The sequence below is a fragment of the Cuculus canorus genome, chromosome 9 (genome assembly GCF_017976375.1).
Source record: "Cuculus canorus isolate bCucCan1 chromosome 9, bCucCan1.pri, whole genome shotgun sequence".
Classification (NCBI taxonomy): Eukaryota; Metazoa; Chordata; class Aves; order Cuculiformes; family Cuculidae; genus Cuculus; species Cuculus canorus.
The window spans coordinates 4700655-4716800 of NC_071409.1; the positions used below are offsets into that span (position 1 = coordinate 4700655).

At 40.1% G+C, this 16146-nt stretch overlaps 1 protein-coding gene across 4 annotated transcripts in view; it reads left to right on the plus strand.

Annotated features, from left to right (window-relative positions):
• Positions 1 to 16146, plus strand: part of CLSTN2 (calsyntenin 2) — a 558864-nt gene that overhangs the window by 522972 nt on the left and 19746 nt on the right. For all 4 annotated transcript variants that reach the window (XM_054073857.1, XM_054073858.1, XM_054073859.1 and 1 more), the window contains 2 exons: positions 2309 to 2471; positions 15025 to 15191. In XM_054073857.1, the coding sequence (XP_053929832.1) occupies positions 2309 to 2471; positions 15025 to 15191 (330 nt within the window). The remainder of the gene's footprint in view (positions 1 to 2308; positions 2472 to 15024; positions 15192 to 16146) is intronic.

The window sequence follows — 16146 nt, forward strand, 5'->3', positions numbered from 1 at the left end:
GTTTTAAAATAATCTTATTGCTTCATTGCAGAATGTTGTTTTTACAATGGGACCCAGTACAGATATATGAAGATCTTTTAGTGGAATAAACATATGTCTGTGTACTTAAGCTGTGTTGAAACCGTATGACAATTTAGCACCTGACCAACTTGTCTGCTTTGGAAATCTCAGGAAGCAACAAGCTGAGTTTTTAAATGCCTGAATTCCCTTTAAGATAAAACTTGATGTGTTTATGTGATGAAATTTAGGGAAAATTATGTGCGTGATGATTTGAGGGCTTCACCAAGCTGTCTACGCTTGCCCTATCTTATGTTCCAGAAGATATCAGAGGAAACAAGGTTTAGTAAGTACTTGGTCTAGTGTGGATATCTGCAGCTGGACATCTGCATTTTTCTTGGAAGCGCTGGAGGCCAATAGCTGGAGCCTTGAATTCTGGAATTTATGTAATCTTGTGTTTCCAGAAAGCATTTTCTTTGAAAAATGTAACTGCCCTATTAGCCAGCCAGTAGACTAATCAGACGAGGTACAGATAATAATGCTCTTTGTCTGTATGATGTCCAGAAATGTTTGGGTTTGCTACACTAACATGCTCTTGCTTTGCTTAAATATGAGAAGGATCACTCACTCATTTTAATAGCACTTGTGGCATCCAGGGAGTGCAAACCAGAAATACTCTGGTGTTCTCGGAGAAGGGTAAAGGATCAACGCCTGTGGTTTTAGTCATGCAAGGTCTTTCAAGCTCAGGCGCATCATTCATTTTGTTTTATATAAAAGGTCTGACACGTGGCTATGATGCATCACATTCTAATGACCAGGTCAGGAAAATTGGCAAGCTGGTTTTCCTTGAAAGGGAGGGCTGGGTAATACTCTTAGTGATTGCTGTTTGTTCAGTGAAGTTTTCAGTCTTCCAATTTATTTACTTTCAATTTTGGTTTCAGTTCATTTAACCTTCAGAAAACATTTGTGCTGTCTACTTACTGCTTACAAAAGGAAGGCTCTAGCAGCCCCTCGCTGCATTTATCTCTTGCTGTGGAGCTATGATGTCTGCAGTAATAAACATATCCATTTTAAATTGAAGTGATTAAGTTCTTGTTGAAATGTCTTCTGGAACAAAACATTAGCTTTTGCTTTCAAAGGGCAGATATTGCAGCAGATAGCACTTAACCTGACCAAGGACAAAGTATTGTGTTTAAACATCGCTTTTCTGCTTGCCTTTATGAAGCAGCAAGTCTGCATTCAAGCACTTCTGTTTCTTAATAAATCAAAACAAGTATCTCTACAGGATAGAAAATAGCATGTTTATAACTATTGTTTTATTTTTTAAAGCAGCCCACCCATCCTGCCAATTTGCTGTGATTTATTCCTTTGAACTTTTCAGTCTGAAAGATACAACACAGGAGAAAAAGAACTGGGGAGGCGTTGGTATTTCCATGCTGGATTTCTGTCTTCGGAGGCACTGATTCAGCTAACTCTACATTTCTGAACTAAAACCAAGTTTGAGCATCTTGAAGTAATCCCTGCTTGTCCAGCTCAGAAATTTGTATGAGATTTGACACTGATATTGTCATCTTGAAAGTATAACTGCGGCCATTGCTTTTCAAAGTTGATGTCTATCAGTGAAACCACATAGACCCTCATTTTATTAAATACTTGGGGAAAAGCTCAAGGCCAAAATATTGGTTTGGGAGAAGATTTGGGTTTCCTGCCCAGATCAGGCAGACACATGGGCTACTTGTGTATGTGTGTGCATGCAGAGCACGACAGAGGTCTGTGTAGCACTGTGGAAGCCCTGATGCATTGCACAGGACTTTCAAAGTACTAATGTAGTAAGTTAATAATGACAATTGAATTGAAGTATTGATAATAACTCATCAGTCACATAACCAAGGGCTATATATTTTCTTAATTTGAAGCTAGTAGGGATCTCCAGTAACTATGCCAATACATCCCAAGGATGCATTTCTTACATAGTTTTTTATTCTGAAAAGTTGATATAGGTGTTAAGAAACTAATATTGTATACTAATGAATGTGAAAATACAGGGCAAATACCAAATTGTCTGATTTTTCTGTTTTATCCATGCCTTGTTTTCAAAGATTGTGTTTTAAGATGCCTCTATTTATCAAATATATTCCACCACGAGTATTTATCAACATGTTTTACACGTTCTTTATTTCTAGTGATGTGTAAATTGCAATAATGGAATTTGGAAACAATACTATTCATTTAAAAAACATACGGGGTATAAAAATGAGTCATCTGGCAATAAGTGCTAATTAATGTTTTCCTCTTGCATTCTGTCTTTCAGATTTGTGATAAGGAATGGCATTACTATGTTGTCAACGTTGAGTTTCCCATTGTTACTTTATACATGGATGGAACAACGTACGAGCCATACCTTGTGACCAATGACTGGCCTATCCACCCTTCACACATAGCCATGCAGCTGACAGTGGGTGCTTGTTGGCAAGGTAAAATGATAGCAAATAGGGGGCAGCAAGTTATGAATTCAGAGCAAAAAGAATCTTGTCTTGATGATCGTATGATAAATGAATTACTAAAAGGTTGATGGTATAAAATCAGAAGTAAATCCGGAGCTAATAATGAATTAAGTCAAGGGGTAAAACAGATGCAACATTAACAGGCTTTGTATTTCCATCATCTAAAGAAGTGTGGAACAGATTGTTCCACTCAATGTGAAAGATGGTTATCTTTATCTTTTGTCTTCACTTGTTTTAGTTGTTTTGATTATTCTTCGACTTGAAGCAAACTATAAATATTGCTCATTGGATGTTTATCACCAGTAGTTCCATTAATCAATTCACCCTATTATAGAGCAGATTTAAAAGTGAAAGTTAAATAAAACCAAATTCAAAACCCCAGAGATATACTTATGTGGGCCTTTGATTAAATATTAGTTTCTAGCCTTTATAGTCCCACTTTTTCCATTCTTTTGTCTGGTCTTTATGCCACTGTTTCTTTTTCTGCTTATCTGCTCTTGTAGAGTTATTTCCATTACCTTTCCATGCTGATTTCCTATTTATATTTCATGTCTTGTTCTCAATTAAGACAAAGTATGAAGAGAAGCAAACTGTGTAATTAGGGAAAAATGCTTTAACACAGATTGTGTTTCTTCCCCACTTTTTAATGTTGAGTCACTTTCTCGGTTATTACTTTGTTTGCCAGTTTGATCTCTGCTCATTTACGATATGTTATCTGCAGAATTCTGGCACCTTATGCGTGGCAGAGCTGTTCAGCGTAAATAATACGAGAAGCAAATCCAACTCTTAGGTTATGAACACCTTGGGGTGGGGTCCAGTCTTTCATTTGATGAACGAAAACTGTTAACTAAGTCTACTTCGGATAATATATTTGGGCCAGTAAGAACAACCTAAACCTTCTGAAAACCTCAGGAAACTGCTTTACAACTGTCTGTGATTTATCTCAGTAAAAACGTGTCGTGGTTTTGGTGTTGTAAGCTATTTAGAAGAATCCTTGTTAAGTGAATATGAGGAATTTCTAGCTCCGATGTGCTCAGACTGTCTCCTCCTGTTTTCAGCGAAGCAGGGGCAGAACAGGAACATGAGCTTTAACCTCTTCCTTCAGAAAGGACAAGACTTTTTTTTTTCTGTCTTTACTAAACCATTTTATTCTGCAGAGTAGCCAGTATCCATTGATCAAAGTCAAATAATTTGAAACCAGTCTCAACAGCCAACTAAATGAACCAGAAGAAATAACATTCCTTTTTCCTACCACACCAATTCTGATTTGCTCACGGCAAAAATCATCATGGCTGTGGGGCAGCTTAGGAACTGGTGAGGAGCAGGAAGAGTGTATTGAAAGGGCAAAGCAAAAAAAATTAAATACAAAAAGAATTGGAATTTACTCTGTTAGCGCTAACAGGAGAATCTACTACTGCTAGGAAGGTTTTACCCTCTCGTATATGACAATTTTCAGTTGTGATCTTGAAACTGGGAATTGTTCTGCTGTTTCTATAAGAATCTAAAAATCCTCTAGGTTATGAGACAAGTGGCTCTTTCAGCCCTGGTCTTTTTGTCACTCACCCTGGCACTCATTGTGAGGTTGTGTAGCAAGTAGCATGCTTGCACCTCCTTCTTGTCTTTCTTAGAGCTATGATGTGCAAGAGTCTTGGGCACAGAAAGAGAATTATTTTCTTTAAGATTAATATTTCCTATTATTAATATTTCAGTTCCAGAGTAACACTTCTTTGACTTTTATAGCCTTGTTTATAGCAACCATTATGAAAAGTTAGGTTAGTTTTTATTTCTACCTTCAGCTGTTCAAGTGAAATATAAAAACAGTATAAGTTCAGTGATGTTCTCCTGGATCAAACATGAAAACAAACCAAATGTGCAATATCTCAGGCTTACATGATAAATTTAAACTTTAGCCTATGATGTCCTCGGTATCCTATTTGCAGACTTTAAATGGGATAGAAGAAACCTTCCTGGGATCTGTCAGGCACTGGGTAAAGTTTCCTGCAACCCGGGAGGTCACTCAGTTGCCTAAAACCAAAGTTCCGAGCTTTCATGACACATTGGGCATGAGGAAAGTTGTATAAAAAAATCTTTTTTACATTTTGTTCTGGCATAATCAATATGAAATTTTTCTACTTAAAAGTAGGTATTCTGGATGTTACTCCAGTATAATCTTCCTTTTTGCAATTCAAAAACCTTGGTTCTTTCTTCAGGGAGCTCATTAAAGGGAAGATCTAGGCAGAGCTACCCCGTTGATTTAGGGTCCCCTTACAAAGTTAAGCTTTACCTTTAGGCTAAACTGTGTTGATTCAGCTACATGTAACCCAAGAGGAGTGACAGCTGGAGACAGAACCTTCCTAACCTATCACAGCCCATCTCCTGCAGAGTACCAGGCTCCATGCCCAGCAAATCCTAACTTCTCAGCTGTGATTTCAGTGATGCTAGGCCTGGGAAAAAGCAATGCTGACTACAGAGCTATCCAAACTGGGCTCCCCGTGGGCTTACTGGGGGTGGAACTGAGCAGTTGGAGTGCCAGTACAGCTATTCCTGAGCTTAGGCTGGTTTGTACCTCGGTGGAGTTTGACAGCTTTCTCTGCAGCTACTTAGGGCTAAGGATAGACCTGAATTTTAACTTCTTTGAAAAGCCTTTTTTTTTGTTCACATTAGTGGTCTCGCATATGATTGTCATTTTGGTATTGGTGGGGTTATTTAGGTCCAAAGTGCTGTTCTGTCTATATCGATGAGAGAAGTTCTGAGGCAAAATTACTCTTTCTCGTGGGTATCTGAAGGACAAAACTTTCTCATGTGTGTCCTTCCAGAACCAAAGAGACACAAAGAGCACATGTGGGAAGTGTGACCCTGGCACTGCCTCTAGTCCCGTACCTCTCTGAATGGATGTTTGAAGCAGAAAGGGTCCATTGGGATAGGAAATTCTTGCTAAAGGCTCTCATTTCTGCTCTCTCCTTCTCTAGCAATAGCAATACTCTAGCTTACCATTCAAGCTCAACAGTCTCTATAGCTTTCCAAACAGTAAAGAGGTAACACAGTTCTGCAGCAAGGAAGTAGAATTAGCCTTACTCTATGAGGATAAAGAGCAGCATCGAGAGGGTGGGTGATTTTTCATCAGATATCTTATAAAAAAATCTGCATTAGGGCAAGAACAGAATCAGACTTCCGGATCAACTCCAAAATTATTATTATTCTCCCTTTCAGCTTTTGCAACCCTGTTTCATTCTCCTAAGCAATACAAATAAATTAAGGTTAGCTTATCCTGGAGCTGCACCTTACCCTGGTAAGCTCTCAGAGTTCATTACCTTTGAGTCAGTTTATCTGAGGGCATAGCAAATGGACCCTTTTACAGAGTAAGAAATTTCTTCCATTAAACCAAGGTTTGTAGGTTCCCACTCTGCTGCCTTTATTGCTAAATATTCTGTGGCAAAGGCAGTCAGAAGGAGAGAGTAGGGTACGTGATTTGTTAGTGTAATCATCTTTTGGACCACAGACTGCAGACTGGCTTCCAACAGATTTCTCTGAAAAGATAAAAGTCTGGAGTTCATACTCTTTCCCTTCCAAAACGGCTTCTTTCTTTATGTATCATTCCCAAAGTCCTGTCAGGAAAGTAGTGACACAAGTTAAGGACTTGTTATGTCAAGGTTGTGTTAGAGTTTACCATGACTGTAACCCTTATTTCCAGTAACGCCGCCTAATCTGGAGTGTGAGAGCTTCACAAGTGTAATCATGCTGGCCACATTGTGCAGGGGAAGGTCTTTTGGAAAAGCCTGTCAACAGGCAAACTTTGTTATCAAGAATATAGCAGGACATTATTGTAATTACTGTTTTCTAAGTGATTTCTGGTTTATAGTCCATTTTTGTTTTGTCTTCTGTCATTTTCCTCTTTCCTTAACCCAGACTGGACATAGGTTTTTTTTATAGAGTCCTGTGGAATGACTTTATTAACCTTATGTGTCAGCACTCTGACACTTGGATTGCCCAAAGTTGCATTCAGAGAACTGACTTACTGTTCAAGGGAAGGAGAGTGGTAAGAATTAATTGGAGAGGGGTCAGGTCACTGGGAGCCATATACACAATGGTTGGTGTAGCAGCAGCAGCCCGCAGCTTCCCCCAGCAATTAAGATATTCAACAGGTAAAGAATAGCCCCTACTGTGCATCCCAACACCAGTGACTCTGCCTTCGGGGCTGACATAGCTTGCACCAACCTGAGGCCTCAATGGAGTGATGTAAGTAAACGAATTACTGCCAGCCCACCTAGGCACACTTCAACATAACGTGATGCTGAATATCTGTATCCTGATGCTCCTGATAGTACATCTCTATTGCCCTTCCCATCAAAACCAAGATGGAACAGATCTCAGTGCCCTTCAGAGATCATTGTTGGAATTATAGGTGTAGCAGAAATACAAGCAAATGTGCAAGGCAGGTTTTGGGAGGGTGTTTTCCTGGAGAAGCTGAATTTGCATTCAAACCTGTCACTAATTCAGCATAGATATATGTCCCTTGTTTAATTGAATTTCTGCACTGGGGGCTGTGCACCAGCACAGGAGTGTTGCTGGAGAGTAGGAATAGAGGTTTGGCATGGTATTAACATTTCTTGCACTGTGGTCCAAGATATATGAGATTATAATATTTTATGGTGATTGTCATCATTTCCCATTGTTCCCCTAGAAATAACAAAAATTATATTGGCTTAATTGTTAGAGATTATAGAATGTTCTTCGTATCTTAAGAAAATTATCTTAAATAGTGTAAGTTACATGCTTTTGATCTATGGATCTATTGCACAGAGATAGATTAGGATATGACCATTTAAGAGCAGGTAGCCCTTAGTGCTCTTTGTACTTGCCTTATTTCAGGCAGGGGGAGGCTTAATTAGTGCCATGTTTGATGAGTAATTATCTGAGTAATTTTGTCTGAATTATATTCAAACAAAAAAAAACCACCACTAAAACTCTTTTGTGCTGAGGAACTCAGGGAATATAAAGACTCGAATTGCTATTTGAGGCTGCTCCTGAAATCCAGGTTAAATTTCACCCTGTTTTCCAGCCAATCTGGGAACCAGGGAATTAAACCCTGCTCCCTAAACTGCTGTAATAAAGAGATGGGATACATTTCAGGGCTTGGACCCGAGGACTCGAGAGACAGAATGTCTTGCAGCTGCTACCAGGTTCACTTCAGTCTTCGTGTTGGGATGCTGAATACCTGATCGTTCCTTAGTTATCTGGCTCGATATAACCAGAATATCTTCAAAGACTCACATCTCAGCTGGAAATTCTCCTGGTTCATCGTTTCCAGTGAAAACCTCGTTGTGCTTAGGCTAGTCTGATAGTTACTTGTTTATGATCAAAGTAGGGCAAGAGGCCTAAAAGATCTGTGAGCTCAATGAAGTCACTAGTTTTGATTGAAAGGCATGGTTGTTCTTTGAAGATTGGTAAGTGAATATAAACAGCACTTTACATCTCTGAAGTCAAAACAATATAACTGTAAAATTAAATGGTAATTGGATTTTGTCACACTTTGCATCAACCCCATGTGAAACTAAAAAAAAAAAACCAAACCACCCCCGTGTCACGGGTCTGACCCCTGAGAATCTTCAGTTTCCCTGGAATTCTCCAGTATTATACCTAACGAAGCTTCCGCCTGGCCAGGGTCAGAAGGTGTTTGCTCCTTGACAGTCCTAACCCACCTCAACTGATATTTATCTGAGAGATTCTAGCTGTTTACAACAAGGTGATGTGTATACTAGAAGCATTTGGTTTCCTCTCTGTGTATAAGGGAGTGATTCTGACTGATCTGCCTACAAGTGGGACAGGCATCTGCAACACACCGATCTAAAACTAAGTAGGTTTATTCTACGTTTGATCTGTTGTATTTGAAATTTCAGGGTCCAAGCGTAACTGTGCTCGCGACTATTTAGAATATGCCGAACAGTGATATTGTACAGTCTCGCTTTTCATCTTCATCACTCCCCACCAAGGGTGGAGGTGCTGCTGTGTGGGTGCAGCATTACTGCCTTAGATGTGGGAGTCCTCCTTTTGACTCGTGCTTCCTGCTCCAGTGTGCTGGGCTTGGTACGAGTGAGCACTGGCACCAGCTGGGAATAGCACGGGATGGAGGGAAGTAACACTCAGAAGTCCTCAGAGGGGTATAAAGTTCTTGTGCAGAGGGAACTTCCTGACCCCCCTGTAGGAGATGCCTAACCCTAAGCCTAGGCTGCAACTAAAATCATGAGACATTAGTAGCCCCAGATAATTCTAGTTAACTAGATAGTTCCAGTAGCAGCATGCACTTTATTTTTGCAGTGCATTCTGAGCCTATTTTATGTCTCAGCCGTCTCTTTCTCAGAACCATAACCCAAGTGTCTGCTATAATAGTTTTATCTGGTGGGAAGCCCAACAGGGCAGGGCAGGACCCTTCTTATTCTGTATGTTTCGGTGTCAGCGTGTGCGCGCTGTGCTTGTCCACCTCCACCAGCATTCATGCTTAGCAGAAAAGTGAAGTAACTTAGAAAGACTTTATTAAGGTGACCTTGGATAAAGTTCTGGTGGGGGGGACACCTCTGTCTCTAGTGCCTGAGCTGCCCTGCTTGCAGATACATTGATAGAGTTCCAGGCAGAAGAGATCAGAACCAGCATAGAAGGCGAAGAATCCCAGTCCAGAACATAGGTATTATTTTAGCAAGTTAAAAGTGTGATGCATACTACTTTGACAATGACTAAGCAGTGAACAGCTTCATAGTGAATAATTATGTGTGTTGGCAGTTCCTGTCAATGCCTCCCACAGTCTGTTGACTTCCCATTATGAAGATTGAATTAATGCCAGAAAGCCACTATCCATCCTCCTGTATCTGCCATACTTTGGGAGTGGATCTGCATGCTGGGTCAGGTGGAAAAAGCAATGCACAATTTTATCATCAAAGTTTGAATAACACTGTGTTGCTTCACAGCTGTAATGGTGACCACAACATTTACATTTAAGGAAGGGAAAAAAACAGTGACTTCAGAGATTTGCTATGCAAGGGCCTGTAATGAGAATAGGCGATGATAGCTTAGTTTCAGTCTTTGTTTGTGTTGCAGACATTAACCTAACTCCCTGACTGACAGCAGTGTAGGCTGCTGGTTGCATCATTCAGTCTAACTACTTAACTGCCCCCCAAGAATTAGCACTCACAGCATATAAATCTGGAGTAATCAATAAGCACAAAGCTGAGTGAAACGCAATGTGTAACACAGTTGAGGAGTAGTTTTTCTTATTCTCTCAGGTCTTGATGCTATAGCGTTGTTGTGGAGGTGAGCTGTGTCTGAGCCCTATCTCACTTGTAAGAAGGGGCATAAAGACCCTGACAGCAAAAAATCCTATCGAACTTGCTGAGGCACTCTAGGTTAACTGGGTGGCCTCACCTCTGGATAGAAACTGGCAGATGCTGTGTTACAGAACACTTTATTTTTCACTGCACCGTGACACTGAAGTAGACAAAAATTTAGGACACTTAGATTACCTCAAGATCATCATCGTGGGAGTTCCGCTTTGTTCTCTGAATTGTTACTCTAGAGGCTGGTGTATCTATTTAGGACTTCCTCATTATCTCAAAACCATTGTGGCTTAGGCTCAGTTTAGAGTCAGAACTAAGAGTTAAGTTGGAAGGATAAAGGCAATAAGAGATGTTGGGGGAGTAGCTTATGCCTTTTCCTCAGTTGTCTCTTTGCATGTGGCAATTTCAGCGAGGAATCAAATTCAGACAATGGAACGGAGCATTCTTCCTGCCCTGAGGCAGTGGCTGCGAGCAGCCCATCAGTCGTGTGTGGAGCTGCAGGGGCATGAAACGTACCGTGCTCAGGGTCAAAGGATCTCTGGCTGGAAAGTATTTAGAAGAATTTGAATAATTCTCCGTAAAGATGTTACTGTCAGCATTTGCCACAATTACATACTGTGCTTTAATGTGCTGCAGAATTACCGTTTTCATGCTAGATTAAATACATTTATACTCATCTAATCTTGGGAGCTAAGAATTTTAGAGTGACTAGGACTTGGAGATTGGCCATCCGGTGCTACATTTGCATCCACTTGGAAGCTGAGGTCAAATAGCTGAAGCATATTAGATTGTAGAAGCAGGAGGAAAGACGATGTTCAAACATATAGTAGAACCAAGCATGAATAAAGCAGGAGTACAGGAGTAAAACAGCCAGTTGCTGAGGATTTTCATTTTATTCTGACAATTTTTTCTTGTATTCTTTGAGATTGAAAACTATATTCCTAGTAATCCCTTTTGTCAAAGCTAGAATACAGGACTGTAGCGGATTGGCTTTAGGACTTCAATTTTAGCAAATTTGGGGCTTTGTGTCCCAATTTTATTGCACTGGGTTTTGTCCATTTGCAATCTAATAATTACCGCTGATGGGAACACATCAGCAAGCTAACATACCCCACTGAGCTGAGAAGATTCTGAAATGCTGAGGGAGAAGAATATCAAATATCTACGTGCTGCGGCTACAAGCAGCTGTGGTGGGTCAGATATGGTGACTTCTGTTCACCTTCAAGGAGGAAAGTGGCAGGTGTATAATTTTGTCTTTAAGGCTGGTAAAAGGTGCTTGTGGAAGGTTTATTTAACAGTCTGGTTTTTGCTAATAAAGTCTGAGATAGTATTCTGTCTTAAGGTGTTCATAGTTTTTCATGTGCAAGAAGCTAGTATTCCCACTGTCCTGGATTAACAGGTGTGCCCTATGTGATACAAAGTTGAGAAGAACACTGGGTTAGTACTTCAGATAACAGCAGAAGTTCCTGGAAAAGCAACAGCAATGATCATAGTCTCCAGTGTTAGGTAGAAGAAATAAAGAAAAGGCCTTGTTTAGCCTGGCAAAGAAAAAAGGAAGGCAGGGCCATTTTTTGACAGCTCACTTTCTGTATTAGAAATAAACTTCCAACTCTAAGGATCAGTGGTCATTGCTTGAGGAGCTTCTGTCTTCTGAAGAGTTTAGAACAGTTCAGGCAGTTCTCAGGAATGGATTAAGTCCAGCTGAGCTTGTCTTGGGGCTCGGACAATCCCTCATTGTCTCTTCACGCTGCTGTCTCTTGTTCCAGTGCAGATATTCCTGCCTGAACCACTCTGTCGTAACCATGGGCAAAGGTTTGCAGTTTTTTTCCGCTAACACAATATGAGACTATCTAGTCCCAGCTGTTTGTCACTCACACTTTCTTGAAATACTTGCTTTTTTTGCATAGCAGTTGATAGGCTCTCCAGAACAACAATCGCATCACCTCTTTCACAGTCCAAACTCAAGCCGTACATCTGCACAAACCCAGACTTAGTCCTGGGAACAGGGTAAGTGTGTAAGCCTGTTCTTTGCTTACTTACTGGTTTTATAGTGCCTGCATTTGCAGAGCATTTTATAAGCTTATTACTGGAAACACTCATATTTGCTTCCATGCTTTTATGCCAGCGGTTGGGCAAATGGCTTACAGGACAGATGACTTTAAACAAGAATTATATATCTCCAAGATGGTAATGCTTCCTCGTAACCAGTATTTTTTAAAGTGGGGCTCCGGCACTGTGAATACTCTTCATATTTAGTATAGTTTATGGGCAATTGCTTTATCATTATAAATGACGCACTAGAAGTTATTTTGACTGACATGTTATAATGAAGTAAGAATTTGCCCTTTCAGTTGTGGAGAGAGTAAAGCAGAATAAAGGAGACATCTAATTAGCAACTCCTAACTGCTAAAGGAGAAAAAATGTTGCATTTTGTCTTCTGTATCCACAATGTAATCTAGGTTAAATTGCTGTCCTCTTCTGTGTTCAGATATCCATATTAGCTAAAGAACTGGAATTATAGGATCAATTGGGGTCATATGTCCAGATCACTAGAAGAGCAGCGCTGTGGTGAAATGAAGGTGACAAAAACAATAGAAATTTGTGGATGCAATTCAAGGATAATAGTCTTTACTTTTTTTCTACCCCACCTATAATGTGGGGAAAGGATCCAGCAGATCACATCATTGTTACATAGATAGGCCTTCAAATGCTAACATGGTTTTTAACCTTCTGGCAAGGTCATAGAATGATTTGGGTCGGAAGGTTCATTAAAGATCATCTAGTTCCAACCTCTCCGCTAGCAGATGATAGTGGTTCACCTTGTGTGCTGGCATAGATGTCTGCGAAGTTTGTTCAGGTGTTCTGTCTGGTACAGCCTGAAGATAACCACATTTGGAGCTGCTGTGTTTGCACAGCAAACATCCATATTAGTGTGTCAGTTTTGACCGGGCGTCCGCTTCGAACAAGAACCTCCTGGCTGCCCTCACTTCTCTGTTGTTCACACTGTGGAGCAGTGTCAGAACACACGAACTGGATTCCTTCTAGTCTAGGTTTTAGAAGCTAGACTGGATATACATTCAAGCGATGCATTTGAACCACAAGTAAATACTTTGTCACCGACACCAGAGAAGAAATAGTCCAAAGAGAAAGGAGGATGGAGGTAACTGCCAGTCAGGTTGCTCTACAGCTTTACTACACTGTTTTATCCTGCTTATTTCTATCAGGAATAGCCACAGCACTGAATTATTTGTTCTAGCTTCTTCTTATTTAGTCCTTTATACATTTTAAAGAGCTAGTTTCACATTTAAATACATTAGCTTATACAAGACTGCTGCTTATTTTGCATCTCCTCAGATATACTGTGGGTTTCTAAGTTTCAGAGCTCTGGGATTAGTGTTGGTGTTTTAACCTTGGAACTTTGTGTCTTCAGAATTTGGTTAGGGATATGAAAATTTGGAGCTTCAAAGCATAATGTGGTTCTCTTCTTCTGTAAGTTCTTATCTGTTTTTCTGTCTTTGTCTCCTTTGTAGGGAGAGGTTTGCGTTATTTCTTTTTAATTCAGCTTACCATTTTCTGTTCAGATACATTCCAGCTGTACTAGCGGCAACTTGTACTTTTAAAGACAATGTAAATAGGTGAATATGGCAATATTTTTGCTGAAAAGCTAATGTCTCCATAATGCACTATTTAACAAATGATTGTCTTGGTAAGTATCAGAAAGGCCAGAACTACCATACAAACTAATCCTGCACTTTGGCTGTTGAGTGCATGAAAGTTTCTATGAAACCTCAAAAAAGTTCTGCCTAGAGGGAGATTTTTGTGTAATGGACAAATGAAAGAGAAAGTGAAGAAAGATCTCTATTTTAGGACCTTTCTTTGGGGTAAAAAGGGAGGCAGTTTGTGCTACAGTGTTAAGAGGGAAGAACAAAATCTGCCTACTTGTATGAAGAAACAGCCTTCTTGGACACCTTCTTTTCTCTCAGCTGTGTATTTTCTTCACTATATAAAATAGGTCTTCATAGTGCTCACACTGCCCAGACTAAAAGTGATGTTTTTCAGGCTTTTAATAGGAACATCAGCCTAAAGAAAATTTGCCTCTTCTTGGCTGTCCTAACCCAAATCCACACACAAATCTTCAAGTTAAAGTTCAGGCTTGAGCTAGCTTGCCTGGCACAAATAAGTAAAGCTACAGACACTGTAGAGATGAGTTATCTGCCAATTACAACAGCTTATCACCTGCTAATCCAATTAGCCTCCATGGCTTCACTGTTGCGTGGCTCAGTCCTCTCAGGCTCAAGGTAGACAGTAATTCACGTGCACTGATGCCGTTAACACTTGCGGGAAAGACAAGCCCTAAAAATTCTCCTAGAGGAGGATGAGTAAATCACCAAATATCCCAAGAGTAATTTCGACGCCATGATCACCGGTGCAGACAGTATGTAATCACATTTTATTGACAGCTCCTAAAGATCAGTCTTCCTTTGAAGCTGCCTGGGGTGAAACGGAGTAGAGTGTAGCTAGAGGGCCTAAAGCAGCGTACAGTGATGAGAGCTGATCTAGCACCGAATGAGCGGCTCTGGCTAAGGGAAGCACTCTGAGCCTTTTAGCGTGATGCTGAGCGCTGGCCCGCATTCACTGCTGTGAGTTTACACCGCACCCTAAGAGAGACCCATTTGCAGAGAGCGTGGCAGTTTGCTTACACAGAGCCGTAACGCTTCACGCATCAAAGAACTTCAGGCAATATGTTTTTTTGGAGGAGAAAGGCAAAGGCTAAGTGGGCTGGTAATAGAAAACTTGAAAATACGGTTTCTGCGTAAATGAACATCAGACCTTAAACATTTTCTGAAACTCATGTTTGATCGTTCCAATAATCTCATCAATTCATTTCTAAACATGCTGTGCCTCCCTGGACACAGATTTGGGAAGCCTTGTTTCATCTCAGAGTACGTTATCGCAGCTTTGTAAACGCTTGAATACAATACTGGAAGAACACTGGCAAGAATTTTAAAGACAGGCTGCTATTGGGTGTCATCCAGCGACCCACAAAGCAATTCCACTTTGCACAATAAATGGAATCTCAAAAATACTTGGCTAAAATGGATATGAATTTCTTGGATGTGTTAAAACATAAAGTGAATTATTAGATGTGTGGTTTCTGCATTGGTATCAATAATGATTTTATATTCTTTTTCTTGCAGGAGGTGAAGTTGCCAAGCCCAGATTTGCTCAGTATTTCCATGGGAGCTTGGCCAGTCTTACGATCCGACCAGGCAAAATTGAGAGTCAGAAAGTGATTTCCTGTTTGCAGGCCTGCAAGGAAGGTCTGGATATTAATTCTCTTGAGAGTCTTGGCCAAGGAATAAAGGTAAGGGATGAACTGACATCGAATTTGATAAAAATTTAGAGCAGATTTATGAAGTGGAGTGCCCAAGGTAGAGTACACACAGTACAAATGTACTCCCAGAAGCAATGTAATTTCCCATAAAGTCATGCAAAGAAAAAGTGGAACAGCATAAGAGCTGTGACACTGCAAAAGAAAAATGTTTCTATTATTACAAAGATAGATGCACAGAAAGTAAAGAACTGCTGATATTTCAAAGTCAATAAGAATTGCCATGTCATGTTTTGATGCTTACTTTGGTAGTTTTACAGAAGTAGGAGAGATTCCAAAGAACTATCGAATTTTGATCTCAAGTAGCTTTAAAGCAATAGGAAACTTAAGTGGAATATCTTTAATGTAAAAGTAACTCCCAAAGAAATCCCAAAGCAATAGTATAAAAAAATTCAGAGTGTATTCCAAAAGGAAAATAGTGTTATGGGACGTGAAAATCGGACACAAAAAATATCATCCCTAAAGTAAAAAAATTAAAATTTTACATTTCCTGTAAATTTTACATTTCCATCTTCGTTCTGCATATGACTACTAATACTGTAACACTCTTCCTAGGAGACAGAGGGAAATCCTATTTCAGCTGATACAGTGACCAGATTGCTTTGGATTCTTAAAGAGAAATTCTGTTCTTTTGGATACATGTGTAGGATCTCGACTATAATGTACATGAGATGCACTGTCAGTTTCCCTTTACTGATACAGTTATTAGATGACCAGCGTTCTTCTGCCTGATATATAAACGCACTTTTAAGCTGGTTCCTAGCACACAGATCACAATACCATCTTCCAAAGGAGCTGAGCTTCAAATGCAAACTAGGAAGACACTTTGGCTGCAGACTGTGCCTCCTGTGAAACTGCACAGGTGTTTTTTCAGTGCGTTGTTTTTCCGAGGAGAGGGTGATGGTACTGTAACCCTTGAGTAGAGCAT